Genomic DNA, 12339 nt, shown 5'->3' with positions numbered 1-12339 from the left:
ACCCACGTGGGAGCCGCCGTGTCGTGTCTGTGTTTGTTCCGCCGTGCGTGTCTGTCCTGTGCCCCGTGTTCAAGAAGAACACCCCCTACCCCCCCTTTTATTATTTTTTAAGAAGAACACACACCATATGACAAACTGGCCAGCAGTGACAAGTGTTATTATCAATTACAAAAGTCTAAAGGGACAGAAACAGGACTTAAAATTTTATAGTTCAAATAAATAATTTTAAAAATTAATAGAAAAAAGAGAGCTGAGATGCTCTGACTTACCCAAGCAGTGTGCTCCTTTAAATAGCAACCTTTGTACTCAATGGTGTTCGGATGCTGCAACTTCTGTAAAAACTTAACTTCCTTAAGAATATCTTGCCATTTCTATGGAAATCAGAAAAACTGTTTTATTAATCAGGCTGAAAACAGCATCTATCAAGTGTGTATATACATATATAAATACATTTTATAGTTTTCTTCTTCTGTGTTAGATAGCTATAAGGTAAATGTTTAATAAATGAACCAGCTAGTTACCTTGTGCCATATTGTTTTAATACAACGTAAGGTCCAAATCTCTCATCAAATGTATTGAAATTAAAGTACTACTCACATCCATGTTCTATGCTGGAGGGCTGTTGCTTAGATCCAATATCAGGAAGTTTTGCTAGAGGCCCCCACAAGAGACCACATATGGCCAGTGGTTTCCTGTGCATCCAAAGGCAGCCCACTTACTGAGTAACCTAGAAAAGCCTAACTCCCTTTCCATCTTTCTGGGTGTTTTCTTTTCTTTTTGAGACAGAGCTTCTCTGTGTAACAGTCCTGGTTGTCCTGGCCTCAAACTCACAGAGATCCACCTGCCTCTGCCTCCCAAGTGCTGGATTACAGGTGTGTGGCACCACTGCCTGGCCTGCATCTTTCCCTAACTCTTTGGGTTTTCTTGCTGTTTCTCTAGAGCAGTGGTTCTCAACCTTCCTGATCCTACTACCCTTTAATACAGATCCTCATGTTGGGGTGACCCCCAACCATGAAATTGTTTTTGTTACTACTTCATAGCTGTAATTTCTCTCTTGTTAGCGAAATTACATTACTGAATTGTAATGTAAATATCTGATATGCAGGATATCTGATATGTGACCCCTGTGAAAAGCCATTTGACCACAATGGGCCAACTCACAGGTTGAGAAACATTGCTCTGGGGCCTCCCTCCCCGTCTGCCATGTGTCATGGCGGCTTAAATGGCACGGTTTCCCCTTGTCTCCCTGCTCTCTCTCATGGGCAGCTACTGAGGTTTGCAGTTTGCCTTCCTGGGAAGGGTTTTCTTTAAAACTCTTATGAAACTGTCCTTGATTTGAAAAGGGAACACAAAAGAACAACACTGTGATAAATACTTAAATATCTTTCATGTATTACATTATGGAAAACTTTTTCTGTGTTCAATGGACACACACTAATCCTATGTGTTATGGGGTACTCTACATATCTCCAGCCCATTGGTTATCTCAGACAATGACCATGTCTCTGTGGTGAGAACAGTGGGCTCAGCCCTTCTAGTGACTTTTGAAATACACATGACAACCCCGGGGACGAGCAGCCCTCCCCTGTGTGGACGCCAGAGCTCACCCAAAGGTCACACATCTGTTTAGGCACGGGACTGTCTTACCTCATGGGTCTGCTTCCCACTGTAGGACATTTTCTTAACTGCAACCACCTCGTTGGTGTGAGCATTTGTTGCCTGTTACAAGATAGAGGAAGAAAAATAGAAAGAGTTAAGCTATTCAGCCACCTTAAGCAGAGGGCTAGAGCCTAGCAACATTTGCTCCCACACCTCGGCAACGTGGTTCTTGAGGACACCCCCACTGACTTTATGGGAACGGTTTCTCAAATGCTTGCTGTAATAACATGTGAGAGTTATTACAGGACATCAAGAAAATACACGGTCAAAAAAAAGTTACAAAGGTTGGGATTCACCTTCTTAGAGGCCCAACAATGGAGTACCAGCTAAACACACGAGATCAACCATGAAGAGAAAGAACCAGACAATCAGGATGGAGAGAGAGCCCAGAGTTAAGAGCTCTGGCTGCTCTTATGGAGACCTGGGGTTGGTTCCCAGCATCACATGGAGGCTCAAAGCGTCCATTACTCCAGTTCCAGGGGATTGGGCTCCCTCTTCTGGCCTCTGTGGGCACTGCACACACATGACATACATGCAGATGAGTAAAAATAAATCTTTTAAAAAAGAACCAGACAATCCCCAGACACACACACACACACACGTCTATTGCTGTACTATTCAGCAGGTAGCCAAGACACTTTCCCAACGCTAAAGTGCAGGGAAAATAAATGCACATTAAAGAATTTTATATACTCACTAAGGTGACAGGATCTATTATAAAAGGTACCTACTAGTTAAACATTTCCAATTCTGAAGGTCTCCAGACAGGCATGGATAAGGTAATTATTGATTTATAATGTGTGTATATATATATACTTTCATTAAAAACAAAACCTTGGTCTGGGAGTTAGCCATAGCTTAGCATGAGTAAGACCCTGAGTTCCAGCCCAGAACCAGAAATAAACAAACAATTACACATAGTACATGCTTGGTCATGAAGTCATATTTTAATCTGTAAAAAAATCAAATTCTTCACGTTTACTAAAAGAAAACACTATAAAGGTATCGGAGAGTACTTGCCCAGCATGTGTGAGGCCCGGGAGCCACTATCACAGGGATGGGGAGCAGGGGAGAGGGCAAGAGGGAATGGGAGGGGAGGGGAGGAGAGAGGAGAGTCGAATAGAATTAGACAGAGCCATTAAGTAATTTCTCATGGGTTGGAGAGATGGCTCAGCAGTTAAGAGCACTGCTTGTTCCTCCAAAGGTCCTGAGTTCAATTCCCAGCAACAATATGGTGGCTGACAGCCATCTGTAATGAGATCTGGTGCCCTTTTCTGGAATACAGTCATACACACAGGCAGAACACTGTATATATAATAAATAAATAAATCTAAAAAGAAAGTAATTGCTCATTAAAAAATTATAGTCGATGCTGTTTGCTGTTGCTTCCTTACGCCTACAGGACCATCCTAGTTGGACTAGCAGTGTGCACTTACTCTGGGACTCAAAGCTGAAAACAATTTCCATGTTGATTTCCTATAGACATGTGAAGGTGCTTTGTACATGTATGTGTGTTCACTGTGTATGTGTACATGTGCATATGGCGGCCAGAGGAGGACCGAAGGCCCTGCTCTATCGCTTTACACCTTATTCTCTTGAGACCAGGTCACTCACTGGACCTGGAGCTGGACTGGCGGCCAGTGAGACTCAGTGATCCTCCTTCCTCTGCCACTGACAGCGCTGGGGTCACAGGTGTGTGAGGGTTGTGTGGCCACATCCTGCTTTTCACTGGTGCCGGGGATTCGAACTCAGGTCCTCATGCTTGGACCCACTTAACCACTGAACCATCTCTCCAGCCTAGGTATGGAAAATTTTTAGTACAGTTTTATATTGGTTACAAGTCAGAACAAGACACTTGATAAAGATTTACAACAGGCCCTGTGGCAGTGGCACAGCCTTAAATCACAGCACTTAGGAGGACAGGCAGATCTCTGTGAGTTCAAGGCCAGTCTGGTCTACAGAGTGAGTTCCAGGACAACCAGGGTTACACAGAGGAACCTTGTCTTGAAAGCAACAACAACATCAAAACAGAAACAGAAACAAACCCAAAAACCAAACAAATAAAAAGAAGATTTTCCAACAGAAGAGGAGACTGTGTAATCTCTCCTTTATGGTACCCTGCACTGTACTCTGTGTAATTACGGTTATTCTAGGAACATAGACTCACACTATAAATTTCCAATAGAATGAACGATCTTGGAGTTCTGGACAAGATCACAGGCTGCAGACATGCTTTCTGTGAACTTTCTGTCTTCTTCTTGTTGTTTACATTCTCCAGACTGCTGCTAGCTTATAAAGACACTTTTATTTATTTATTGATTGATTGATTTATTGATTCATTGATTCATTGATTCATTTATTTATTTATTTATTTATTTATTTATTTATTTATTTATTTATTTATTTATTTATGTCTTTCAAGCCAGGGTTTCTCTGTGGCTTTGGAGTCTGTCCTAGAACTAGCTCTTGTAGACCAGGCTGGCCTCAAACTTACAGAGATCCTCCTGTCTCTGCCTCCCAAATGCTGGGATTAAGGCGCGCGCCACCACCACCCGGCGCTTATTTATTTTTAAGATTTTACTTTTATTTAAGAGAAGTGTTTAAGTCTGTCTGGGTGTGGGTTTGCGATTATGAATGCAGTGACTGTGGGGGTTAGAAGAGGGTGATGGAACCCTTGGAGCTGGGGTTACAGAGAGTTGTGAGCCACCTGATGAAGGTTCTAGGAACCAGCTCAGGTCCTCTGCAAGAGCAGTAAGTACTCTTAATCCCTGAGCCATTTCTCCAGCTCCTGAGAAAAGTATAAAAGTTTTTATTTTGTTCTATTGCATTTACGATGAAGGTCAAAAGCAGTTCTGCCGAGATGGACTGATGGAGGCGACCTGCAGAGGACCAGCTGGCTCTAAGAAAGCACTAGAGACTGCAGAACTCACAGTGGCTTGAGTGACCAACATGAACCAGACTGGCATCAAACTCACAGAGGTCTGCCTGCAGCTCGCAGCACAAATAAACAGAATGGTGTAAATCCAAACCATAAAGGCATGCTGTTGTGGAATAATCTTTTTGTACATTGTGAAGATTTGTCACTTGGATTGGTTTAATAAAAGCTGAATGGCCAATAGTTAGGCAGGCTTTTTAGGGCAGAGAGGATGCTGGGAAGAAGGGTGGAGATATAAAGAGTAACCACACACACACACACACACGGAATGAACCAGACACATAAAAGGGGACAGAGGTAAAAGCTACTGGGCTGGAGAGATGGCGCAGTGGTTAAAAGCACTCCTTGCTCTTCCAGAGGACCTGGGTTAATTTAAATTATAAGAGCTAGTTAGAAACAAGCCTAAGATATTGGCCAAGCTTTTATAATTAGTAAGAAGTCTCCATGTGGTTATTTGGGTGCTGGCTGGTGGGACAGAAAATGTCTGTCTCTAGTATATCATCAGGCTAACACTTCTTATGTTCTGAGTGGAACACACACCCTCAGCCGATTGGTTCCACAAGAGCTGTGAGAACTTGAGTCACTTTTAACTCATTTCCTGGTACCACTCCACATACAGTTGCTAACCCCAAAGAGTCAGCAGGAGTTACAACATAACACGTTGGTCTCCCACCCAAGTACTAACCAGGTTCAGCCCTGCTTTGCTTCTGAGAGCAGAAGGGATGAGGTCTGCCCAGAGTAGTATGGCTGTAGAACAAACTCTTGATCTTTAAGACTAGCTAGAATAACTATGATTTATCAAAAATACTAATTGGCCAAACCAATAACTATGAGTTTCCAACATCCATTCATCCAACCAGCAAATCTTATTATTTTTTTAAGATTTATCTATATATTTTGTCATTGGTGGTGCCATCATGTGAGTGTGGAAGTCAGACGGTAACTTGCATGAGTTGGTTTGACCTTCGACCACAGGATCTGGGGACTGAATTCAGGTTGCCCACTGAGCCATCTCCCTAGATCCAGGACAAACACTTACTATGTGTTCATCTTTGTTAGGTGCTAAATGGTAGGGGCAGAATCGTGGGTAATCCTATTAGAATCTAATAGGAGAGACAGAAGACTCAAAGCAGAGCTTAGATGCACAGGGACCACACTGGGCTGGGCCTTGTTGGTGGCTACAGCAAGGACATGAGCTTAGACTAAGAATAGAAGTGAAGCTACAAAGCCTCTTTAGCAAAGAAGAGTGAGCTACAGTGAGCTATACACATGTGCACACACACTATATATATATATATATACACACACACACATCCACACATGTATACACACAAATACATATATATTTTTTTCAGCAACTGAGGAGAGTACAAGCAGACAGAGACCAAAGGGACAGTAAGGTCTTCTTGGGAACAGTGGCCCTGGTGTAACAAGAGGAAGGATCCCTCCTTGGCCAGAAGGAAGGTGTGCCACACACGATGAATTAACAACAACACCTACGATGACCAATGAGAAATCGATCTTTGAGGCTCTGTCTACATGTCCACAGTAGACAAAAGGGTAAAACTGTTTTATTATTTTTATAAGTTTCATATTAAAGCGTTGGCATCCTTTTTACTTGTCTTCAGTGAACACACTACTGTATGTGAACAGTATAGACTAGTGGTCACCTGTAGGCATCAAAACCTCCAAGTCCCTCTATCATTTCTCTGGTTAAGTATTAGCAACACGTGACAGACCTAGCACCCACTGCACACAGGGGTGTTAGCCTTCCCATGAGAGTGTTCTTCAAAGGGACAGATAAATCAAAATGCCAGAGTCAGTCCCAAAGCAACCACTAGGCATTGTGTGGGGTGGCCTCACCACCCTGAGACATGGGCTTGTTTCTAAGTGTCATTGTATACTTGGTCTCCTGTATTTGCTATGAGGCACTGGGACTTTGGAAATGCTGTCTGCTTTTTAAAATAGAAGAGTCAGGTAGAGATTGAGGCAAGAGAGATTCAGAGAGGACGAACTGATCACGGAGCAACAGGAATGAATGGAGCGACCACTGGTGAATGTGTCTGAGCAAGGCAAACACATTAGAATGAAGGCATGCAGCCAGGCAGTGGGGGCACACACCTGTAATCCCAGCACTCAGAGGCAAGGCAGGTGGATCTCGGAGAGTTCAGGGCCAGCCTGGTCTACAGAGTGAGTTCCAGGACAGCCAGGGCTGTACACTGAGAAACCCTGTCTGGAAAAACAAAACAGAAGCAAGCAAACAAACAAAAAGAAAAGAATGAAGGAATGCAAAATGTTTCCATTTTATTTTTAAAATTTTAGCAATTTATTTTTATTTGCAAGTATATATGTGTGCCTGCTTGCATATGTGCACCACGTGTAAGTAAGCAGGTCCTTGTGGAAGCCAGAGGGGGCTTTGGATACATGAAATCTGAAGTTACAGCGACTGTAATCCACCTGACACGGGTGCTGGGAGCCAAACATGGGTCCTCTGCAAGAGCAGTACTGGCTCTAACAACTGAGCCATCTTCCTTGGCCCCAAATGTTTCCATTTTAAAGAACTTAAAAACTAGGTAAAACAAAGTTACTCTGCCTTAGGGTGTCAAAGTAACAGTTACATATAAAGAAAAGCAAGAGGACATGTACCATAAAATACAGACAGTGGACACTGCTCAGGGGAGAAGGGAGTGGTTGCCCTGGGAACAGGAAGGGCATATGAGGGGCTTCTGGGATCTAGCAGTATTCTTCTTGTGCTGGTAATTCCCCAGAGACTGCCTTTTAATTATTGCTTAAAATATATATTCGTAAGGAGAGGTGCTTGCTTATGTTTTTCTGTTGGTTTGAGCTTTCAGCCTTGGTCATGCTAGACAATGCTCTATCTCTGAGTTATGCGCAGGCCAATTTTTTTTGTGTGTATACTTCTTTATGTATGATATATTAAAAATACTTTAAAGGGGTTGGAGAGATGATGGCTCAGCAGTTAAGAGCACTGTTGTTCTTCCAGAGGTCCTGAGTTCAATTCCCAGCAACCACATGGTGACTCACAACCATATATAATGGGATCTGATGCCCTCTTCTGGCATAGAGGCATATGCAAAAAGAGCACTCATACACTAAAAAAATACATAAATAAATAGAATTTAATATATCTTAAAAATAGAATCTTTGTGAAAAAGAAAATGGGAAAAATAAATAAAAATATTTAGAAAAGAAAAAGGAAACAGAATTTTGCTTGGGTATTTAATGTTATAGTAAAAAATTAAGACTAAACAGAAAATGGTCCTCCCTTTCAGCCATAGGAAGCTGAGTCAGTGATACAATACCAAGATGAGTATGGGATGTGGCTGAAGAAAGGGGGACTATGGGAGCACAGATAGCAAGAGCTGCAGGAGGGCTCTGAGGAGACACACGGTGAAGCGAGTTGCAGGAGGATGAGCTGGACACGGGAAACCTTATTGGGAAGGACAACTGAAGGAGAGCTGTACCCGGAGGGTCGAGGCTGAGGCCCACTCGAGAAGAGTGATTAGAAACAGGACTGGGAAGGAGAAGTTACAGTTCACTCTGCTCCTAGTTGTTTTACTAGGCTATTTGCTCTGATGAAGCAGACTCCTACAATTTCAAGTGGAAGAACTCTGTTTCACATGACCGACTCCAGGTGAATGGGCTGTGCTCCCACCACTGCCATTTCTTACCTTCGCATAAAAAATACACATCCTGGGGGCTGGAGAGATGGCTCAGCGGTTAAGAGCATTGCCTGCTCTTCCAAAGGTCCTGAGTTCAATTCCCAGCAACCACATGGTGGCTCACAACCATCTGTAATGAGGTCTGGTGCCCTCTTCTGGCTTGCAGGCATACAGACAGAACATTGTATTCATAATAAATAAATAAAATATTTAAAAAAAATACACATCCTGAAAGATTAGGGATTAGGGATAGCCTTACACCATTTATCAGAAACCAGTGACTTCCTGTGATCGTCAATAAATGTCTTTACATATCTCTCTAAATAGCTATTTCTCTGTCTATCTATTCACCTACCCATCCAATTATCCACTCATCCATCCATCTATGCATCTATCCACTTGTCTATCCATCCATCCATCCATCCATCCATCCATCCATCCATCCATCCATCCATCCACCCACCCATCTATTTCCTTACATTTATGTAATTCCTACCATTGGAAGACATTATACTAGTTGCTAGGAACACAGTAATGAATGATATGGACATAGCACTGTTATCATGGTGCATATTATTTAGGGTAAGGGACACACATGACTAGTCACTGTGCTAGCATATCCCTAAACATAAACACAGGCTGTTAAGAGGTAGAGGGTTGAATAGTAAAAATTGTCTTGTGGAAGTAATGTTTAGGCTGAAATCTGCCAGACTGATAAGGGCTCCACAGTTGGGACGTGGGGTTTGAAAGCTTTGGGGTGAAGGGATGGAGAGAAGAGGCTGAAAGAGCTTGGCATCTCGAGGAAACACACAGGGATCGACTTCAAATTTATCACTTTGCCTTACCATGGTTGGAATAGAGCCTAGCACTCCAGAACTGCCTCCAGCAATGACCGTGCATCTCTACAGGGAACACAAGTGTGTTCTCCAGTAGACAGCAGGGCTTATTCTTCCTGAGCCTACTCTACCCCATAGGCCAATTACTTACAAAGTACACAGCTCCGAAGCTCCCATGTCCAATTTCATGCAAATCGATAAAAAGCTCTTCAGGGTCATCTTTGTAGAAGAGGTCAGCAATCTCTGGGTCCTTCAGTACTCCTTTCCGCATGGTGGCCAGCGGGGCAAGCACGCTGCTCTTTGATGGCCCAGTCCTTTTGTTTCTCTCATTGACTGCTATTTTTTGTTCTTATGAACCTTCAGTCCCTGCAGAAGAATGAGAGTTGCCTTTCAGTTCTTTCTCACATACTTTTTTGATGATAATACAAACACAAATTAACATTGAGAACTTATCCGGGCCAACGAGATGGCTCAGCAGGTAAAGGTGCTCACTATCAAGGCTGATGACATGAGTTCCATGACCAGAACCCACAGGCAGAAAGAGAGAACTGACTCCTGCCAGTCATCTGCACCGTGTACATGTATGCGCCCACCTACCTCAAACAGAATAATATCTAATAAATTCTGAAGTATCTTCGTCTTACAACTCAACAGTAAAAGGACAAGAAGCCCAAATTTAAAAATTGGCACAGGACTTTAATAGACTTTTCTTTAAAAAAAAAAAAAGACATAGACTATGTTACAAAACTTGACATCATCATCAGAAACAAAAATCATTTTGTGCTGACTAAGACATCTATAAAAGCAGACAAGTACTGGGAACTGGGGAAGGCAGGGACAGGGCTCTCTATACCAGCAGGCAGGGATGCAGAACAGCACAGACATCTTGGGAACCAGAATTCATGGGAAAAAAAAACAACCAACCAACCAGCCAACCAACCAACCTGTCAACAAACGAGAAACCAATCAACCAAACAACCAATGAAGCCTAGTACCTGAAGTTAGTGTTTGCCTTAGGAAACCACTCCACTGAACTGGAGTGGTCGCTCAGAGGTTAAGAGCACATGTTGTTCTTGCTGAGGACCTGAATTCAATTCCCAGCACCCATGTCAGGGGGCTGACAACCACCTGTAATTCTAGCTCAAGGGGATCCTACATCCATCTCGCTTTTTCAAGGACAGACACAAACATACACAACTAAAAATTAAAAAAAGAAGAGAGTAATATTGTTAGGTACATACCCAAGAGAAAGGAAAAGATATTCTTACAAAATATTCAGACAAGTTTCAGAGTGGCGTTATTCCTAATCACTAAAAAGTAGAAATAACCCAATGCCCAGTAACTGGTGAATAAATAAAATGTAGTATATAATAGAATAAATGAAATGGACTATAATATCCAGTCATAAAAAGGAATAAGGGTCAGGTGTGGTGGAGTACGCCTGTAATAGGGAAGTAGAAGCAGGTGAACTGTGAGGTCACTCTCCCTAGTTTTATATAGTGAGTCTGATGGCAGCGTGGGCTTCATGAGACTCTGTCTCAAAAAAAAAAACCACAAGAAGGACTATAGTGTTCTCTGCTCATACATGAATGGGTCTTGTGAGAGTTATGTTAAGTGAACAAAGCCAGCATAAGAGACCACATATATATGATATCATCTACATAAGATTCCTAGAAAAGATAAAGACATGGAGAGATTACTGGCTACTCAGTGGGTGTGGTCAGGGACAAATCTAGAGGGCAGCCAGCCTATTAGGATGCTGAAAATGTCATAAGTTGACTGAGGGTATGATGGGCAGAGCCAGTTGAATCCAGCTCCGGATGGGACAGGAAGGTTCATGTTCTGGACTAGCATGTGCTGTGGAATAATCCCTCTGTATACTGGAAAATGTGTTATTCTCACTGCTAATAAAAGCTGATTGGTCAACAGCTAGGCAGGTGTTGGGGGTAGAGAGAATGCTGGGAAAAAGAAGGTCAAAGCTAGAGAAGTTGAGAGCCAGGTACAGAAGGAGGAACATGTAATGTTCATTGATGAGGATTAGCGAGCCTCGGCGCAGCACACACATGAATAGAAATGGGTCAATGTACGTTCTAAGAGCTGGCTGGAGACAAGTCTAGCTATTGCCCAAGCATTTATATTAATAAGAAGTGTCTGTGTGGTTATTTGGGAAGTGGCTGGAGGAACAGAAAAGTCTGGTGACAGGCAAATGATGTTTTCTTGCAGCAAGGAGCTCAGGTGACTTGACAGTTCTTTATTAACCAAGGAGAGAAATTGCTATCAACTAGAGACCGTGGCCATGCCCACTCTGAGAGGCCTCTGAACAACTTGAAGCTTCCATGAGTAGCAGAACGCCATTTGACTTGTCTGTGTGTTCTCATACCAATAAATGAACACTAGTTCATTCTGTGTCAATTCTATTCTTTTCCTTGATTTTTGAAAAAATATTGGAATGTTACTTTTCCTCTCTTGTTTTATTATAAATAACCCCTCCTACACACAAACAACCACTCATTTCTGTTTGAACTAGTTATAGGATAGACTGTTTCATCTTTGAACCCTGGCTAACCAGGCCACACATTTAGTTATTAGCCAATAAATCAATTTTCTTCAAAATATGATAGTTTCAAAATTTAAAAGGTCACTTGTTAAAGAAGTAAAGGTGGCGGTGCCGGCAGACACATTCCCTCTTGTGATGTGACAGGCTGGGTGGTAGTGCACATGGCTGCATGCCTCAGTTTACCTGAATCATTGGTGTATGTAGGTGAGCACCCCAACCCAATCATCTGTAGCCATCAGCCGGTCCATTCTTACTGCACCAGTTTTTCACAACATTGTATCAGGCAGATTGTCAGCCTCGGAATCCGTGTCATCCCGTATTTCATAATGGCCTTGGGTCAAGTAAATCAACAGACCCCCCCCAAGGACAAAGTGGTTGACTCTTACAAACCAAAGGGGAGTATCTCTCAATATAAGAGTTTAGAAGACCGGGTGATGGTGGCGCACGCCTTTAATCCCAGCACTCGGGAGGCAGAGGCAGGTGGATCTCTGTGAGCTCGAGACCAGCCTGGTCTACTGATGGAGGAAGGTCATTGGTTGATAAAATAAAGAAGCTGCTTGACCTGATAGGTTAGAACATAGGTGGGAGGAGCAGACGCTGAGAGGAAGAGGAAGTGAGCTCAGAGACTCGACAGCTCTCCTCTCGGGGGCAGACGCCTCGGAGAGACAC

The 12339-nt window shown here is 42.9% G+C and overlaps 1 protein-coding gene across 2 annotated transcripts in view; it reads right to left on the bottom strand.

The window, feature by feature from the left end:
* The window catches only part of Taok3 (TAO kinase 3), a 191254-nt gene that overhangs the window by 84002 nt on the left and 94913 nt on the right, over positions 1–12339 (bottom strand). The window contains exons 3-5 of one of the 2 annotated variants that reach the window (XM_026784036.1): positions 9265–9479; positions 1648–1719; positions 270–371 (exon numbers count right to left, since the gene is read on the bottom strand). In XM_026784036.1, the coding sequence (XP_026639837.1) occupies positions 270–371; positions 1648–1719; positions 9265–9384 (294 nt within the window). In that variant the 5' untranslated portion in view covers positions 9385–9479. Of the gene's footprint in view, positions 1–269; positions 372–1647; positions 1720–9264; positions 9480–12339 lie in introns of those variants that run through there. The other variant, XM_026784039.1, reaches the window with a different exon arrangement.

Source organism: Microtus ochrogaster, chromosome 2 (genome assembly GCF_000317375.1).
Source record: "Microtus ochrogaster isolate Prairie Vole_2 chromosome 2, MicOch1.0, whole genome shotgun sequence".
In the NCBI taxonomy this organism is placed as follows: domain Eukaryota; kingdom Metazoa; phylum Chordata; class Mammalia; order Rodentia; family Cricetidae; genus Microtus; species Microtus ochrogaster.
This window is presented reverse-complemented; position numbering and strand designations above follow the sequence as displayed.